This window comes from Opisthorchis viverrini, assembly GCF_000715545.1.
Source record: "Opisthorchis viverrini unplaced genomic scaffold opera_v5_140, whole genome shotgun sequence".
NCBI classification, from domain to species: Eukaryota; Metazoa; Platyhelminthes; class Trematoda; order Opisthorchiida; family Opisthorchiidae; genus Opisthorchis; species Opisthorchis viverrini.
This window is the reverse complement of record NW_008751796.1, coordinates 942,198-962,726: the sequence shown is the minus strand read 5'-3', so window position 1 is coordinate 962,726 and position 20,529 is coordinate 942,198. Positions and strand designations below refer to the sequence as shown.

General features: G+C 45.5%; 1 protein-coding gene across 1 annotated transcript in view; it reads left to right on the top strand.

The window, feature by feature from the left end:
* The window catches only part of T265_06629 (hypothetical protein), a gene marked incomplete at both ends in the record, with an annotated part of 13,346 nt that extends 5,963 nt beyond the window's left edge, over positions 1-7,383 (top strand). The window contains 2 exons of the mRNA XM_009171942.1: positions 2,436-2,509; positions 7,185-7,383. Of these exons, the coding sequence (XP_009170206.1) occupies positions 2,436-2,509; positions 7,185-7,383 (273 nt within the window). The remainder of the gene's footprint in view (positions 1-2,435; positions 2,510-7,184) is intronic.
* Positions 7,384-20,529: the final 13,146 nt, after the last annotated feature.

Below are 20,529 nucleotides of genomic sequence, written 5' to 3'. Positions count from 1 at the left end.
ATTGATGAAAACGTAGTGTTATAATGAAAGCAAAATAAAGGTACAAAAAACACCACACACGCCAAACCCGCTGTAGCACGCTTGGTCAGACAAATGTTTTGATCTACTTTATCATTTCTAATATTGTTGTTCACTCTGAACAATAGGTCAAATTGACCCTCGGCTGATGTTTTACGAAAATAAAGAAGTTCCAAGGCCCAGAGGAATTTCTTTTGAATTCCAGCCTTCAGGTGCCACCAAGCTATGCTCTAGTACAACTGCAATTCGGACAGCATGCCCGTCCTTTGTAGCAACAAACAACAGTGGAAGAAGTTCCGAGGCCCAGAGGACATTCTTTTGAATTCCAGCCTTCAGGTGCCATCAAGCTATGCTCTAGTACAACTGCACGTGGGACAGCACGCCCGTCCTTTGTAGCAGCAAACAAAAGTGTTCCTGTCACGATTTATTTCGGGGGACAACCGATATCCCGATTACAACTGCTTATGGGCATGGAAACCATCTTGGACCTTGATGGGTTGCTTACTTAGTTTACAACAGCATTTTAAATGAAATGTGGTCCTTGATCGACGAAATTTCATGTTATCACTACTCCACCAGTAGAAGCTAAACGTAGCTGAATGTGAACGGCCGAAAAGAGGATTCTGTTCCCGCCCGAGCACTCAAGCATGAACAACCGTGTGGGCGTCACGAGTCAGTTGCACCGGCGTACGCCGGCGGATTAGTTGGAACATGTTCACCTTGCGTACAGAGTTTGAACATCCCCAAGGATTTGTATTGCCTATAAGCTGTAATCAGAACGAGTCTCGTGCTTGCCTCCTTTAGCGTCGACTCGCCAGATCCATGATTAGAGCAAAACTTTCCATACGAGTGTCATGTGAAAGCGGAATTTTTAGATGTAAGTTGGCTTCCGACGCAGTGAAGTGTAGAACAAATCCGGAATCCGGCGCTTTGTCCAAATTACTAGAGTTTACTCAGAATTGAGCAAGATTTTGTCCTAATTCGCCCAACAGGTTTTCAAGCCGAAACTTTCCGTAGCATCTTCGGTCTTGGACGTTTCAAGTTTACAAAATGCGGCGAACGTAGCCAATTAGTTAATGATAGCAACTGCCACCGTAAACGTCTAACAAGGCACCGAATATTGCCGGCATAATCTTGCGTTCTTAATTAGCCAAACAAAAACGCCGAGCGGAATCTCTCAACTTAATTAAGTGACACAATGCCGCATATCATTATCCGCACTGTTTGTCGAGGAAAGGCAAATAAAACAAAAAAAGCAATGCACAACGAACTCTGGGACAGAGAAACAAAGATGGTCAAATTTCTCATAGAGAATCTCAAACGGCCGGTCAAAAATCAAGTCATCGATTTGAAAACAGAAACTCAATCCGTCAGTAAACGTTTATCCTTTTTAAGTCTTGAATGCACTGCATATTCTATTTTTAACTGACGTTTCACCTCCTGGCTTGACGTCTAGTCCGGTTGACAATTCCTTACGTACGAGAAAAAAACTCAACTTTTAAACTCTTCTGCATGCCAGTTTGTTTTTGGCGGGAAACTCACCTGAAACCCAACTGTATATCTGGTTCACGGTGTTTGCCAGCGAATTCGCCCATCTGTATCGAGGTAATGAGACCGAGTGTATACAAGGATGGACTGGTAATGTGAGGGCGTACCATTCCTAGAATCTTCCTGCCAAAGTATACCATGGAACCTTTGTATGCTGCGGCTCAGTCGAAGGTACATGTCACGTGGGCCTGTTTGTCACACACTTATTCAACCACTTGCAATAGAGCAATCACCAGCCCTGGACTTCCTTACCACAGAGGTTTCGCAGGGCGATGGAGCTCAAATGACCCACATCGCTCGGAAGTGGTTTTGTGGAGACGCGATTATCTAAATTCGAGTTGACATGAGCTTGATGCGGTTGACGGGTCAGGAAACCCATTTGGCAATCTCGTGAATACCGGTGGCTCTCTCGTCAGAAGCCATTTACGCAAGGTGTCGAAAGACCAGCCATCAAATTCCATCATATTCATGTGGCTTCGTTGACCAACTTCTCGAAATGAGATGTGGGTAATAGGACATCAGAGGGCTTTCTTGCACAAAATGTGGTTTGGTAATCGATGAAATCCTGCCACCTCAGTGCATCTTTCGCTGTCTTTCACAACGCCCAGTTAACTACATACACTACGCTGTGTGCTCACAATAAACACCACGAGGTTGGGTTTCTCCTAAAGACTCAATGTTCTTCCTTTCCTTAAGAGCTTGCTCTCCTTGCATTCTGTATCAAAATTTGGTTCGCCAACGTCCGAAAAATGCTTCTAATTCCGGGAATGCAACTTCAGATCGAATGAAATTTTCGGTCTACCGCAGCTTCTTCCAGTAATTAGTACCTAGTGTTATTTTATGCAAATCACAGCTTATTTTTCCATCAGGACGAGGGCCACTCTGCGGTCGTCTTCGAGCAAATCGTACTTCGGACCGCATCGCAGTCTCTGCAGGCTAAACGGTGAGCTGGATATAGAGGTCTTAGAGGTGTTGCGGCACACAGGATGCTCTACGTGGTTGTTGGTCTGTTCACCAAGCTTGATAGCTGGATGGCTAACATCCCATGACCAGTTGATGTAACATCGTGAATGCGGAGTTGACTGACGATATCACTCACTGATGCATTGGTGTCATCTTGACTGGTAACTCGGCGAACAGACCAACGGCCAATAGGCGTATCAGCGAGTCCGAATATGATCAAATGCGATCAGGGTTAACGTTAAGAAGTACTGTGCATTGCTGCTCAAAGAACGTCACGCTAGTTTAAATTATTGCAACGTTAGATGGCCAACCCAAAGAACGATTTAGTGATTGGCCTGGAAGTAAATGTTTGAACAAAATGTCCGAACTATTGATTCATCTTTACATATTCCTTATGATAGAATCGCGCCAGCGTGGGCGAGGGTGAATGAGATAAAACCACCAATATTAGGGTTTTGTCCATGTGTGCCTGAGGCTATCCGGTGGTTAGGATTTGTGCGAAAGCACAAAGCGGTAAGACAGGAGTTGAAAATGCGCTCGAAGGGCGATAATCTCTCACCTAAGATGAAATAATTGGAACGTGAAACTTTAAAGCACCAGCGCTTTGGTTTTCACTGACCAAATGGACATAAGTCACTCTGTTCTGCACTCTTCGTCATCCCAACACAAACCAGAAAACAGAATGTATAAAGCCAATGTGCTATTGCACAGTTCTGACCATGTCCCTGCTATTAACGTCGTCACGATTAGGTTCAAAAAATAGGGTTGACAATCGAAATACACTACCCATGAGGTTGCTGAAAGCGCTTTGACAGCTCACGACCAATTTCGCCCCTATTGCGGCTCATCACGTTGGCGCAGTCTTCGAGTTTCCGTGAGCTTTATGTCCTACTTTAACCCAAATTAGCAATATACACTCAATTGCCAGCCAGTTTCGTTTTGCGAGAGGCTCACCCGGAACCCAAATGAATTTCTCGTTTGTGATGTCTTGAAGCGTGTTTCAAGCGTGATAATGCGTGAAACGTGCGCGTTAGCTTTATACCCACAAACTACAGGTTGTTCTCGAGTGGGCATGTTTCCTATCTCAGATAAAATTATGCTGTTTCCCAGTGTAAATAAATGCAGAAACTTGATTGCGCACGCAAACGTATTGGGCAGATTTGATTGGTTAACCAACGGGTGAAATCCACGGAGGCTTATAAGCTTGCGACCCGCCCACATATAGTAGTCCGAAGGACCTATCACAAGTCCATCTCACGCTCAAGGTCACAGTTTTGCCTGTGTGTACAATTTCTGTTAGTTCAATGTCAACCTAATAATCAGCTGAGTTTAGAAACCAGGCTGAAAAAATCCTGGTTTCGTTGTACACACTGAGTTATTGTATATTCATGTGACATTGGTTGAGTCGTTTTCGGCCGATTACCGCTGGATAATGATAACTTGCATTCAATAGTCCAGGACCATCAAATCGTAGACCGGTGGATTAAACTTACCACACAAGTGAGCGAACCGGAAACGGGGAAACCGGTGATTGGCACGTGAGTTTGATCCTGAAGTCACAGCCAGGGAATTCAAGGATGAAAATCCACAAAAATTGGAGAATAGATTCGACCGAGGCGGAAGTTTCACAGAATGCACGTTTTGAGGTCAATTAAGAATCCCATCAGGGTTTGAGTGAAAATTACGTATAGGTAATAATGGAGGATCATGAAATCAGGAGTGCGTGTAGCTCGCAAATAGGTGAGCAGTTGTCCACTGGTTTTCTGTGGTAATGGCTACTTGGCAAAAGCAAACATGATGCATACAACCATGCACAGACCGCCTGAGCCCTATGAAAGGACGCGCCTCAAGCATTTAAGGCAGTTACGAATTGTACTGTGTAAGAACGGGCTCACAATTAGCAACAGACTACACGTGAGAAGCCTGGCACATGGGAAATCACTGGTGTGAGACTTGACCAGAGGTAATATACTCTGGCGAGTTAGCTTGAGCCCATTTCGTGGTGACCCCTTGTAAACAATAACATATTGAACACGTTCAGGTAAGTCAGTGAAAATATAGTGGGCTGTGTCTCATTGGTGTACTGGAGTGGATTTTGAATGGACCTGTTTTTAGTGGGATTATATTGAAACAAACTTTTGGGGCTCCGAGACGCGAAAATTCGTAATGGGAATAACAGACCGGTAGTTTGGTGTCGAGGTAAGCCGATCTATACGAAGAATGCTTGTTTCATTTACACGCATTGAGTTTGCGGCAATTGATGTCTACGAAATGCTGTCATGAAAATGCACAGGTGTGGCAAATTATCCCTGAACCCGATTAAGAGAAAGAGCTAAGCCTTAGACACGGGACATAGAATAGATCTAGAGAATGTGGAAGTTGTGAGACGGGGACTGCGATTCCCACCACAGCGGCTGATAGCCGAGGCGGTGGAAATTACTAAGCATCATAGCGTAAATATAATGGAGGGTGTGGAGCTAGCCAGCGTATTGGAAGCGGTCTTAGATAAGCCTAGTTGACACGTGACGGTGTGTTTGTCAGTCCACTTGGGATCATTAGAAAAAGCCGAGGGGTGGGGGTGGAAACCCCAACCGTAAAAAGGTCGCAGCATTCCTTTCACACAACTTTCTTAGCACTAGCTCACCCACACAGACTGACAGAAAGTTCAAACCAAGTTTAAGAGGAACCTTCAAATGAACCGAACCAGATGAATTAGACCCTAGGCTGGACCCAAACATATGTAGGTTTCCCCACCTACCCACCACTTGTTCAACCACTCAAACACACTAAAATTTCTCGGCCGACACACAACAGAGACTCAGCTCGCCTTAGCTGATTGGTTCGGCTTCTGCCTTAAATCTCGACCATCTTCGGAACCTAGTCACTTGGCCTGACGAAGTTTTTGTCTCAAGAGCGAAACTTTGCCCAGAAATAAATCTACCGACTGTCATCAAACCTTTTTCGAAAAATAGCTAGGTCTGCTTTATCAAATGCGAAGAAGTGAGTTTTCAGTAGCATGTAGTACTGCTGGCACATCATGTAATGATCCGAGTATTTATCCACAAACAAGCAGGCTTTGATTATTAGACGATTTCAGACTGCCTTCACCTTCAATTATACATAGTGAAATGCTCTAAATTTAGACTAATTCTGAACCTTTACTGACTGCTCATGTTCTTCTTGTTTTCTCATGGTGTAATGAATGAGGTTAGATGTGTCAACCCTTTCCATACCTCGTTCGCTGTCCCATGGAGTGCTTATATCTTTTGGAGGATTACTATTTTTTCGTGTACCCTTGGGAATCCGTTAAAGTGGGGAGTGACAAATTTATGAGCTTTCACTATCTAATATTCTTCTTTCGTAATCTTGTCTTTTCTTCAAATTGCTACTTATTTTTATGCCAGTTGCTTGCTTCTAAGCGCCGCGTTCTAAGTGGCGGTACAAGGTTTTGTCGCTCAGTACTGCTTCCGCTTTAATAATGTAGTCCGGATTGTCCACGATCACTGATAAGAGTTTCTTGTCCTACAAAAGAGCCGCTGTTTTCGTTTTACTTCAGCGGGTTCATTGCTCAGTTTACTTTGCCGGAAAACACAATAAGTAGCTTGTTGCGTGTGATAACTGAAATGACAGTCTGATGAATTTGCTACTGAGCGCTTGTATTGAGTCCGATAGATTTCATCGCCGTTTCTAGGTCGGTCGAATACACTTCTCTTAATTTGATATAAAAACCTTTGATGAGGCCGTTTTGTTCAGGTTGCGTCGGTTTATTTTTGGATCGATTCCTACTCAGGCTTCGTTCTGTGGATTTTTGTACTTCTGGTTCCTTATCAGCCTTGAGACTTTGGTTTCACGATAAGCTGTCTTGTTTTCAGCAGTGGAGGTAACCCTTCGTTCCATCGCCATGCTGAGTTGCCTCATGAAAAATGATCCTGTTGTCCTCAGTTGGGCATTTTTATACTCATTTTTTATTTCTTCGTAATTTTTATTGTGATATTGAGCATCTGTCAGGTTGTGTGACAATCACACGGTGGAGACCATTCAAGTGGGTGGGGACACACTGCAGCACATCATATTCTAAGATGAATGAAGAGAGCCCATATGCAAACTATTCCAGAAAAATAAATACTTATCACTTCCGTTTGTTTTCCGAAACTAAAAGCCGCTTTTGAATCGGTTGATCTCAAGGATTTTTGTTACGGCGATCAGTTTTGTCGCCTACAAATTTGCATCCCTCATGAGGACACCATCGGAGAATTTCTTTAGCCAGATACGTGTATGCGGTGAAATTTCTATTGAATCCACCACGTTCAACTTTACGGGGCAAATTTACCCTCTCTCGTCCTTCTTTTTAAACCTTGCTACCGAAATTCTGCCTAAAATTCTTCCACTAACATCAAAAATCCTAACGGTTAACGTTCTCCGAGGACTTTCGCTCACATGCAGCAAGTATCCGGAGAGCATTGTTTACTTTGATGCATTTCTTTCAAAAAAGCAAACCATTTTAAACAACTACAATAAGTTTACCGTATGGTTTGTCATGCTCTTCAAGTCTACGAAGTATAAATTGCTGCTACGAGACTTGATAGAACCAAACCAAAACCTCAAACTTCCAGACGGGCCTATTACCGTGGTGGATATATTTTTTACCTAATTAGTTGCATGAGTTCTTGTGAACAATCTTGGGACAAAAGTGCTCCCCAACTAGGAAGGGCCGGGACACAAATCACTACCACCAATGGTTCCTACGCGGCGCCAGATCGTCCATCAATGACAACGCACACACTGCGGCATTCCGATCGGGTTAGAAAAGTTGCTTTCATCCGCAGCTGGCGTACGAATACCGTCGGCGTTTGACTATCGCCCGCTGGAACATGTACTTTGCATGCCGGATGACTGTGAACCTTGTGGAAAGTATTTCACCTAGCCGTGTGCCGAGTAGATGTGGACAGTCTGTGAGATAACAACTCAGTCAGGTAGACAGCTGCCGTCTCGTTGAATGTGAAATCCAGGAGTCGACCCACCGATGGCCAACGATACTGGCAGAAATGCCCCAGTCGTGCAGTCAGTGGCTTTTGTGCATCAAAGCTTTCACCTTCAATCCATAGCCACTCGGTTTTCAAACTGATAGATTATAACACTGCCGTCATTGCTTGGCTGTTTATCCGACTTTATCCAACTTTCCGGTAACCGAAGCTTCAGACTGGAATCAGTTCACCCATGACACACTATTTGGGGCAGATAAGTCGATCGAGCGGAGGCATGTCCAATACCTGGGATAAGAAATTTGGCAGGTGAAGCTCTTGTCGTGAGACATAAGTTGTTTACAGCAAACTGAACACAGCGCAACTTAGCGACGGGGTCACGGACGTTTATACCATGGAGTCTCCCAAAATTCCAGCTACGAAATAGAGCATGACTGGAGGGACTTGGGGAGATTGCGTGATAAACGGACAATATCATAAATAGTGGGCAATATGCGTTGTAGACTTGATCACGCCCAAACAGTCATGGAAAAGGATAGAATGTTACCCGGAGTTTATCTTACTTTTAGGGACCGCATATCAAGCTAAGGCTAGATGGAATCATTAAGACTTGAAGGTGGCTTGCAAAAGCAGAACAACGATTCACGGAATGATACACAGGATCGAGGCTTTACTGGGTTCCAGAAGGAGCGTGGACAATCGTCGAAGGAAGGTAATTCCACGCACCCACTACCCGAAATGAGAGAAACGTTTACCTAATGAGTGTGTGCGCTCTGACCTTCAAAATCTTACTATGTCCCGCCGTGTGTTTGCTTGGTCAACGGTGAAAAACATGTTTGCCAAGCCTTGTTCAAACAGGACATAAGTAAGAATTAGGTCCCATCGGAGACGCAGATACTCCAGAGGAAAGAGATCAAGCATCGCGAGATGGACATCAAAGTCCACGGATTTGAAGCCGGCAACCATTCCGGTAGCGGCTCGCCGGACACGCTCAATAAGGGTGACGTCTTCCGTGCGTTCTGGGTAGACAACTTAGTTGGCGTACTCCAGGAACAGTCTGAAGTGGGCCCCATAGGGTATTCGGAAGTCCATGCGAGTGATACGGGAGGAGGTGCGTCGGATCATCCGTAAAATGGCGAATGCCTTTTGAGCCGATTTCTCATGATGCAGCGATAAGCACAAGCTTGAGGATACTCAGATGCCCGAATCCTTTTCGGCGTCTGTCCTGGTCCTTCCTTACCACGCATAACAAAGACATTCGCTGAATCTCCTTCAAACGACGTATGGACGCACTTTTCGTCATTCAGAGGAAGTTGCTAGTCCAACGGCCACTGTTTTGCAGCGTATACATCCATTTGGAAGGCGCTAGCATTGGAACTTCAGGATTTCAAGTCGTCCGCAAAATGTAGACATGGACTTGCAAGAACAACTGGAAGGTCGCTGACGTAGATCAAAACCAGCAGGGTCCAAGGGCGGAGCCTTGAGGAACTCCAATGGAGACCGGCGCGTAAGAAGAGTTGGTCGAGCCTATTATCACTGGGAATGATCTGTCTGATAGGAATGCCTTGATCCAGTGAAGGATGTCCCCATAAATCCCGTACCCCTCGAGTTTGTGGAGCAGCGGGACGTGTGGGACCCTATCAAATGCTTTTGAGAAGTCGAAAAATATGGCATCCGATATGAGTCCTTCGTCCTTGGCTTGGGTTAAGCTGTCCGTAAACGCAAGCATAAATGTCATGCAAGAGCAGTTTGGCAGAAATCCGTGTTGAGCTGGAGATATCAGGTTGCTGGCAGTAAGGTGAGCTAGGAAAGCTAATTTCAAAATGCGTTCCATCACCTTGCACGGCACGCTAGTGAGGCTTATCGGCTTTTACTACCAGTGCGGGAAAAAAGGAGTACATTTTTTGGGTCATGATGAGGAAACTGCAAACTGCAAAAAGTGATCGACCAGACAAACTAACCTTGTACGGTAACTGGATTTCCACCATTTGACCAGCCTAAAACTTCTGACCTTGGACTTTTGGGCTTATGGCCATGATCCTGGAAAGCCAAAGTAGGGATGATGAAGTAGGAGAATCAGTAATACGGATAGATGGTGCCGGGACTCTGTCATGATGCACAGTGATGCTGTAGTATATCACTAGTTCCATTGCTTGAGTGAAGTCTGGAGCAAAAGCCCCTAGAAGAAGAGGTTTGGTGTAACGCACAAGACGAAACGCTAACTTCACAGAAAATCACAGACTTTGTGTGGATCATAGAATAAAAGTCTATGAAATGTTTCTATCGGAAACAGAAGTTTTAGCTGTTTGGAATGAATGTGCTCCGGAAGTGGCTTACGCCAGGTGAACTGTTTGTTCGCAGTTGTAGGTTAGGACACGAGTGGGCGAAAGCATCGTCAAAAGTACGGAACGATTATTTGTGGGTGTGTTACCAAACTGGATATGACGGTGCTGTGCCATCAGTGCGCTGACATACTACTGTTTCTGAGCAACTCTGTGATGGACGTCATGTTTGAGGTATTTGGGCTGGGATGTGCAATTCTTTGGGCAGTGCGAATTTTTTAGGGTTGGCTCAGGGAATCCGCTGATATAGAACAACGTCATTGTAAGGCCGCAGGTATTTTCTGATCCGAATAGAGATCCCTTTGGGTGCAAAGCACAGATCAAGTGGAGTAAGCAACATGCAAACGGGGCGTCCGAACTTGTGTAGCCGGGAGTCAAAGTGGTGTTGCCGCTGGTGAGCAATTTGTGTTTTTCTCTCCTCAAAAGAATCTCACCTTTCTGTTTCAAAAACAGTCGCGATGCTGCCTTGGTTAGATACTGTACTCTCCCTGACTCTGATGCACATCTTTAAGGGGACATCCGACATCTCTGAATGGACGTAATGTTATCGAATGCGCAACAACCCAAGATCCCAGCGCAACTGGTGTTCCTCTCAATCCTTTCTAGCTTGACGCATATACTCGAATCTATATTCGGCTTAAGCCAAGCTATGGATAAAGGGGCTTGTATTGAATGTTATCATTTTTGACTTCTCAAAAGCATTCGATCGAGTTTCACATGCCCTGCTGCACGACGAACTTAAGATTTGTGGGATAGAAGAACGCATTTTATACCAGATTGAAGCGTTCCCAACGAGGACTGAAAGCAGCCTCGACCTCGTTATCCTCTGTGCAGATCTCTACTGTAGCTCCTCTAGGCTCCTTTTTCGAACACTTCTGTTGCTGATCTACGTCGTCCGGGTGTTCTTCCAAGTCGATATTTACTTTTTGCGGACACTGGTACTTTTGGGACTCAAATGCCAACACCATACAAATGTATGTAGGGGCTGCTGTCATCGGCTAACACTTTCCTCTGAATGACGAACAGTGCGTGCATGCGTCATTCAGGAGAGACTCAGCATGGTGAGAATGAAGAAGAAATTACCTGACTGGATACCAAAGTGATTGGTGTATCTCTCTTCGAACATGTTTTTTTCACTGCACAGAGAAAATTTGCCTCTAGAGACACGCTCCGTTACACGGATTATTAGGAGCACCTCCATTCGTATCACTCGCGTGTACCTTCAAATACCCTATGGACCCCCGTAAGACCGCTTCTCGAATAAACCAACCAATCTGTCTAATTAGGAAGCATGAAAGACGTATCTCTCATTGGGCGTGAACAGCGGGTTGGGATTCAAATAGTTGCCTGCATATGAAAGACGTCTCATGATGCGTGAGCTTTTCTCTGGAGTATCGTTGCCTTGCAACAGTCCCAATGCTCGCTTATGGCTTCTTTGAACTAGGTTCGGCGCCGCGCCTTCGAAGCACAATACATTTTTCTGCAAGACCCTTGTGGGTGGAATAAAATCTTCAACGTGAAAATCTTGCACTTTGCATGTGTTCAGTCCAAAAACCACACTCATCAGCCGTCACCTTTTTGCGATTTGTTTTAATCGGTCTCTTTTGAAAATTTTTGGCTTGCATTCGGCTTAGAAGTTCGTGTTCTGCGGCTTTGCAAGCGGCTTCACGATCGTTCGTTGAGAAACTTGTGGCTGTATCGTTTTCATCCTTCCAGGCATTAGAGAAAGACCTAAATCAATACATGAAGGATAACTTTGTGTTATTTGTGCGTTCATCCAGTAATCGGTGCACCAACGCTGTTTTGCCTTACGAATGGGTGTACTATAAATGCAGCAGTCTGCCTCCAAGACCAACGGAAAGCCGAGAAATCGATTCACCTCTTATTCTCTTGAATACAATCACAAATTGTCAAAGTTTCCGTACGACCGGCGTCCAGTTAATCGACGCCTAACCAAAGACGATTTGGGCACACGCAGGGCTCTTCTGAAATATGGAACGCCCTCATGTGAAGTGCGCCAGTTTGTGGCGGATGGATTCCGCAAGATTCTTACCACTCAGGATATATACAACTACCGCCGGAAGGTTCGACCGGCCATGCTGAGTAGGTGCCGCATGGCGGGATTTTAATGTGGCAGATGATATGCCCTCGGTCCGGGCAAAACCTCGGGAGACCAGACGCGTGCTTGTGTGTTAGTCAGGGGAAGGTCACTATAGCCACATATGCTCCTCCCGATGGCGGCAGATACCATTGTTCCGACGATTTTCAGATGTAGTGAATGTAGATGGAACGCAAGAAACAAACTGCCTTGGATAAGTTCTTTAAAGCACCTATTATTCGCCACGTAGACATAAGCTGTACACCTTCTTGATAATGGACGGCATGGGAACGGGTGTTTGTTTACGTATACATTCGTAAAGAGCGAGCAGTTTGCTCCCATGCGTAAACTGTTCGGCTTATTCAAAGAAATGATGCGCGAAACTTATACGGTTAGTACTTTTGTAATGGACAAGTTGGCAGCGCAAATGCGTGCAGCAGGAGTCGTGCTCGGTTATGACTTGATGCTTTGCTATTTTCATGTCCGCAAAGCCGTCACGAAGCACGCGTGTATCATTTAATATTCATGTATTTTTGGTCATAGACACATTCTGCGAACAGCTGGCACATATGTGGTGGCATGGCCTACCTGGACAACTCCGCACAGTAGGTTTTTGTTCATCGTATTACAAGCACACAGATTCCGACGAGACCTGCAGATTCTGCGCCTCACCGATCCTTGATTTAATAATAATAATAATGTTTATTCCCAACTTGTGGGCGGCATACCATCTGGCATGATCATATTTCTACGGTCAAAATGGAGCATGGCTGAGGGATTTGTGGGGGTGCAGACTGCACAAAAAGAGCACAATGACACAAACACTGGGGAATATAGCAATAATAGGTTATTCACGACTTTTTGGGAAATTGGGCATGAGGTTTTACTAGATCAAAGACAGTCAGGTGGCGTGAACTAAAACTGAAAACCATTGCTTGCCATGGGTGACCTTGGGTGGTTAGGTAAATGGCCGGAGTCACAACGAGCAAAAGTGGAGGTGGAGATGGGATAATTCGAATTGGGAGCACATGACAAGTTTTGTCTAAAAAATGTGGTTTAATCTGAAAGCAAGCGAACCCACTGGTTGCACTGTTGTAGGGATGTCAGGTGCAAGGAATAGGTTGGATGGGGGAAAGTTGCTTGTAAATGGGGCGACCTTAACTCAGTATACGGATTTGAACTTGTGCAACAGGCAAATCGAAATTGCAGCAGGAAAGCCAGGCTAGCCAAATCTGAGCTGCCAAATCTTACGGCCCGCAGGTTGTACATCACCCGAAAATGAGCCATACACGCACAGCCTTGAATGGTTCATCCCGGTACTGTGACCAGCGTCCGAGTGGAGAATGCGAGCTGCCGCCTAAAAGGCCGGGTGCACCAGTCCAACAGGTTGGAGCGTGCAATCCAAAAGGTGTCCCGACACGACGAGTGGCTCGTGTGAAATTTTGGGATGCATACGTCGTACTACTGCGACAGACAGCAAATCCTGGAGGTTGACGCATACGTTCTTAGCGTGGTCTGTCGAATGACGACCTATTCATGCTTCCGCTTTGAGGCACTTGGGACGACGACCACCGATCCCGCCATGTGAAAGTGTTGGAACAAACAAGTTGAGGTCAAGGCACGTAAACTGAATCGTAGTTTGTGGTAAAAACACCCAGATGCTCCCAGAATGTTGACACCTATGCTGGAGAATGCACATGCCCTTTCTACTAGGCAGTGTCGCTCCCCTGCATACACCCGTTCTCTTCATTTAGAGATTGGTCTGTCCAGAGTAGTAAGAACTATTCATCATTGACTTTTTCCTAGCTTGCCTCCCAATCCACCAAAGATGGCTGTCGGATTACAGCCTACCGGAAATAGTTGTACCCTCTAAACTTCTGAAACCACCGCCGACTAATTTTGACGGCCTTCGTAAACAACTGGTCCGAGCGATGGATATGCTTCAGAGGCCGGAACCCAGGAAGGCCACGGTCATTTTCAAGCGATTTATTGTTCAGAAGCAAATCCTGCTGCTCAAGGTGTGCTACTGACGGCCTGCCGTGTTCTGTGACCGGCCGACTACTACCAGTGACCGCTGGAGTGCAACGGATTGTACATCATATCACGCCGACTCCTGTTATTTTGAACCTTTCCCGCTGTGTGATGCTCTTCAGGATTGTCCCAAAGGTGAATCCACATAAAAATAAATTACCTTTGGTTCTTAGCTCCGGGCCCATCGAGAAAACTCAAAGGTGTGCCGCTGCCCGGTCTGCAAAGAGGGCGTCTTATGATGTTTACCTGGACCGAAGGACAAAGTCTCAGCACGGTGTGTCCCGGAAGTCTGTGTCTCCGTGTTTTCGGGTTCAAAGGGGAACTATTCGACAGCCGTGAGTAAATCTCTGACGACTACGACTAACGCCACAGTGCACCAGCTAGATGAAAAAGATGAAGATGATTTAATGTGACCCATCAGCTCCGGAGAGTTGGCCTGTTAATGAGGCCCCATGCATTTCATGTAATTCTGGTATTTCCTGAGATGTGCAGTAAGCAGGCATGCGAAATAACCACTGAAGATGGCATTGTGTGAACAGGTATCTACGACAGCATAAACGCTGTAGTGCATTCCTACCGGTTAGTCAGCTGCCCGCCTTATGGTGATATTTCGATAAACTCAATCATATCTTCTATCAATTGGAAAATGTTTGGGACCGATAGGGAAGTCATCGTTTCAGAGGGGTTTGGTAAACAATCGGAAGGACATACGTACTCTTCGAAATGACCAATATATCTCAACATTTCATGACGTCCATCTGGAGCCTTTTATCCAGTGCAGCTGAATAGGTGCGCCCCGGCATCGTGTATTCCTGGCCGCATGTTAGTCGTATGCATCAGTTAGGTTCATTAAGCTTTCCGGTATGATCGACTTGGGTTCTATGTTGCTAATCGAAAAACTTTGAGGTCTTCCTTCCGAATTACGCAAGATATGACAGAAAACTCTGCATTTTGACAGCGAACGTGCACGAATTTCAGCAAATAATGAGAGCGGACTGCGGAATTTCAACCGGCAACACGAATCATCGACCAAAATTTGTTTGCACGAGTGCACCTACGAATATTTTGCATCTCCAAAGGCATTTAGATTTTGGAATGTTCAGGAAATTTTTTTCGGGCGGAAAACTAGCTAAAAGTTTCTTTAACCATTCGCGATTTTGTATCTACATCGGGCAACGTATTCACATCCGGTGGCGATTATTGACCTTGAGGATTTGTCCGCTTAAGCAAATCGCCATAGTGGATGATTTTTAAAAATAAAGGACCACGTATATTATACACAGACATTCAAACTATGAAGTGGCAACCCTGAAAACGCCGCAGTTTTCGAGAACTCAATCCCGTTGTGCGAATACTGAGCGGCAGGTTCAACCTGTTGACCCGGCAAAAATACGGCAGAAAAATGGTGGAATGATTTTCAAGCTCAAAGAGCATATATTTACGAGGCAACAATTTTTCTTAGCTAGCAATCCTCCAATGATTGTTCCCGCCGCATGGAGTACAGTAATGAAAATGCTTGTTCCAAACTAGTGGGTGGCATACCTTCATGCATCAGCATAAAGCTACAGCAAGAATAAGACCAATTCGGTTAGTGGTGTGGGTACTAAAAATTTTGTTGAAAGCGGACACTGTTGATTCCCCCTGTGAATCAGCGATGAACAAGGGTAACTTTCCTTTTTCTGACTACTCATGAGTAACGTGATTTACACCTGTTTATTATGACGCCGTTTCCTTTTCTTGCTGCTCGTTTTCCACCGTTTTGTTCCTACTTAAGGTCTGCTTATCCCTCAGTGAGTGATGTCAACATTTTGTTGCCCGTCTGTCGTTGCCTGCGAGTTTGCCTCGATTGAACCTAAATTGAGCGCCCACTCCGACGGAAAAGCGGGCCGACCGGGTATCGAACCCGGATCCTCCGGACGGCAGGCGAAAGCGCTACCAACCACACCGACCTGACGCCCTAAGCGGCCGATTATCTTGTGTTACCCATGTATCGCGCCTGCTAGATAGTCCTTGCTGAGCTTTGTTTTAAACGGACGAAACCGTGCAATCTGACCTGTCACGCGACATGCGTGGCTGCGTCGATGCCGACCGAAAGACAGTCTCTCGCATCCCGAACGTACTGACTCCTGCGCCGTTACGGCCAATTTACGCTGTCAGACTGCCCTTATATGTATATCTGTACACCGTTTGGTACTTACTTGCTGTTGCCCCTATAGAAATCCGTGCTGCGTCAGCGACTACTTCCCGCTCCTGCTGATTGCGTCATTGTTGCTTGTACGTTTGCTTAATTCATGATGCTTACTAATCCGTTTGTCTGTAGAACCAGCTCCTGTCAGTCCTCAATATATCATCTGCTGCCCCACATCCGTCTGCTCCTATTGACTACAGGCTGCGAAATGCGTATAATCCAATAGTCGCAATCGTCCTGTGAGATCCATAACCGTCCGGATCTTAGAGACACTGACGAAAACAACGGACCATATCCTGATCCTACGTGGGTAAGGAACTGAAATGGCTCGTCTGTTCTTATGGCGGACGTAACGGATGAGGAAAGATGGAATAAAGAATATTTGATATGGCGTGAAAATTCCTTATGAGGGATGGCATGGCAAGATGCTTCATGCATGTTACGTGATAAAGAAGACTTTAACTTGCAGAAAATATGGAACAAAAAATAACGGGTCTGAGGAGGCAGCAGAACTGTCGCGATCTGACTGACGAATTTGAACTAACGCCTGAGGCTTCGTGGTCTTATGCTGTTGGGCATATATCCAGGGGCAAGAGAAAGCGCAACGAAAGATGGTGAGTTGGGGGAATGTGCCGTATGTGTGGGTGGTGGTAGCGGATTCAGAATCACAATTTACAGCGAAACTGTAGGAAGTTTCTAGCGCTGTTTCCGCAGCGGATTCAGGTATAAACTTTCCTTGGGAGAAGGATTTCACGCAAACGCACAAGAGGGAACGGAACCACATTAAAAATGATTAACCTAATGAGGAGCACAAAGTAAAAGATAGAGGGATGTTTAGATCCAATGGGAGGTTCAGTATACTGTGATGAACTTCGCCCAGACGCGGCCAGATGAAGACTTGGATTGTTGGTACTGGTAATAGAAAGAGTGGGCGACAGGGCGCAGTAAAATTAGGAAGTGAACGGTTGCGGGTATGCTATCAAACTGGGTATCACAGTGCCGTGCCTTCACAGTGCTGAGATACTTCAGTTAACGGACAACCTCGTGATGGATGTCGGCGGAAAAGTAGTTGGGTTGGGATGTGCAGTTCTGTAGGCAGCATAATGTTATGGGTTTTCCAGGGGGTTTTGCAGGGAGAGCAAAACCCGTGTAATATCTAGTCCGGACGACTTTTGGAAGCTTTTTAATGTAAGTTTTGCCTGCCGTTTCGAAACGATAATTTAAGGGCAGTTCTACGGTATTTTTTCGTCTTTGACCTCCAGATGAAAAGAAGGCACTGAATGACCAGAACAAACAGAATCCAAACATCTTGGGCAGAAGCTTGAATCCCGTACATTAATCCTCAAATCCGTGTGTGATTGGCATTTTCCCTCTCGCCCGGAGGCGGATCATCATTTCCGCTTTCGCAAAGCCCCGCAGTTGTGCCGGGTTTCTCAACTAGCGTCCAGCTTGTCTTTCGAATGTCCTAACCACGCTAATGGTTGAAGTCACCTGCGTACTAATTTGATGTCTTCCATTTTCAACATCTCCCATTCCTAGGTCAAAATAAGTGCTTGAACCGACCCCTCTATAACTTACCTAACGCTGATTAACTCTCATCTCCAGAGTAGGGCAGACTCAGAGGTAGGTGTGGCCCAAAGCTCACAGTCCTCTCAAGGAATTCCTCAAAGCACTTCTTTCCGCAGTCAGGATGTTTGTTTTCGCCGGGCTTCTCCCCCACTAGCTGTCGGTCATCGCCGCCCATTGGACACACCAGGTTCGCTTCGGTAGACATTGTGGTAATCTATTCTGTCCCGCAGTAGAATTGTCCACCTACCATCCCATTAAACGCTTTCTGCGTAAAATCGTTGATAACTCATGACACTTCTACCACAGCCCGAGTGGTAGGCCCACAGCCCGAGCGTCACCGTGTAGGGTTTATCACTACGTTTTGATGCTTCACTTCCGTTGTCTTACAAGAAGTCATCAACGCTTTGTTGCAAACATGTTGCAACTCTCTACCAGTTGAAATTCCTGAAATTCCTTATTTATTTACCCCCCGTAACCGATCTTGTCACTGTTCTAATAATTTGTGTGCATGCGCACTTCCCAGGCGCTCGGGTTTGTGAAATTACCTCACACTTCACAAAGGCTAGGTCACTCAACTCTAAAATTTTTCATCCAGAGGCCTGACATTGCTCCACATATGTCCAATTCCTCTAATCACCGTGCAGCTGAGTTCGTAACCACCCAACTGAGAAAAAAATGGCACCATCCTTGAAGCAGTTTTGCGAAGGGCGGCTATAATGTTTCATTTCTCAGCCGCCTGTTCTATTCAGAAACAGCTGCATATGTCCTGTTGAATAGGCTAACCATTAGCTGTCTTCTCACGCGTTTCCGATTGCTTAAATGCCCCAACAATATAGTCTATATTATTTTACTGACCGTGGCCATGAACTTAAGGCGTTAAAGGCAATGTGAACATGCCAGACACATCACAGATTTTCTGCCGGCTGCGCTGTCTTTCTGGGACAGGCCACTCCATTCTACGGCATGTGACGAGAGCATTACCAGATTCCGTCAAAACCTGGGTTGGATACTCACTGGACTGCTTCGTTCCTTAAGAGCTCAATTTTAACTTATTGTCCGGCTCACCCGAATCGCATGTCTATTTCTACGATACAGGAGACGTAGACGCTTCAGAATACATAAGGCCGGCTGGAATAATGCTCACCATTTACTAAAATTGTGTACACCCATCGAGTTCAAGCAAGTGTTTCAAGCCTACTTGAAATGATGACCGTTAGTGGCTAGTACACCGTCTGTGTCCTCGCTTACACAAATTATGTTGGCCTTTAATCTTGCAGTATTGTCTGGACTGACCCGCTCGGTTCCCACACAGAATGTCAGTAACCGCTGTGACCCGATTCACAGAATTTGAGACAACAGAAAAAATGAGGCACATCAACCAATGAACTGACCATAGTTTGCACGTTTGCGAACACTTGAGACTGGAAAGCGACCACACAGATAAGTGAATTGGTGTATTTCCGTGTGTTGTATGTATGCTGAACGTGTCAATAATGAATGCTTTTCACAGATTCACGGATTGATGCACCGCATTGAGGCATTTGTACAAGTTTCCCAGGCCGGCTTTTTTCCTGTCGGTGAGTGGCTGTCGTTCACCTGAAAGGCACAAGTGAAAAAAGAGTGAAGCAGAGTAGTGGTCCGGCTACCTAATAAGTTAGTTTACCAGGAGTGTTTGACAAAGAAATGAAAATAATTACACTAGGTTGGGTATACGAAAATAAGGAGATCAGATTGAACAGACTCACTAACAATTGTTCTCTTTAAAATAGTTCGTCGTTGGCCCAGGTCAGCGAATTAACAATAATCCAATTATGTTGGTCCAGAGGTCTTCTTCTGAACAGTTCCCACATATAATAGATTCCGAAGATGTCTGAAATGTTTTGGTATCAGAGTTAGTACATGAGACTAGCGAATGACCGCTGCAAGCGCGAGCGAAATCAGAAAGAGAGAGTCAAGCACGTGACCGCTCTTGTATTATGTGAAATTTTACCCGTGCTCGTTTATTGCCGTTTTCTGTATTTAAACAAACAGCGATTATGCAATTGATGAAATACGTAGTGTTATAATAGAAGTAAAATAAAGGCACAAAAGGCCACAATTGGCGGCGCGAGGATTCGCATAAAAGAATGTCTAATAGTGCTTTAAACTGGGTTCCAGAAGGAGCGTGGACAATCGTCGAAGGAAGGTAATTCCACGCACCCACTACCCGAAATGCGAAAAAAGTTTGCCTAATGAGTGTGTGCGCTCTGACCTTCAAAATCTTACTATGTCCCGCCGTGTGTTTGCTTGGTCAACGGTGAAAAACATGTTTGCCAAGCCTTGTTCAAACAGGACATAAGTAAGAATTAGGTCACATCGGAGACGAAGATACTCCAGAGGAAAGAGATCAAGCATCGCGAGATGGACATCAAAGTCCACGGATTTGAAGCCGGCAACCATTCCGGTAGCGGCTCGCCGGACACGCTCAATAAGGGTGACGTCTTCCGTGCGTTCTGGGTAGACAACTTAGTTGGCGTACTCCAGGAACAGTCTGAAGTGGGCCCCATAGGGTATTCGGAAGTCCATGCGAGTGATACGGGAGGAGGTGCGTCGGATCATCCGTAAAATGGCGAATGCCTTTTGAGCCGATTTCTCATGATGCAGCGATAAGCACAAGCTTGAGGATACTCAGATGCCCGAATCCTTTTCGGCGTCTGTCCTGGTCCTTCCTTACCATGCATAACAGAGACATTCGCTAAATCTCCTTCAAACGACGTATGGACGCACTTTTCGTCATTCAGAGGAAGTTGC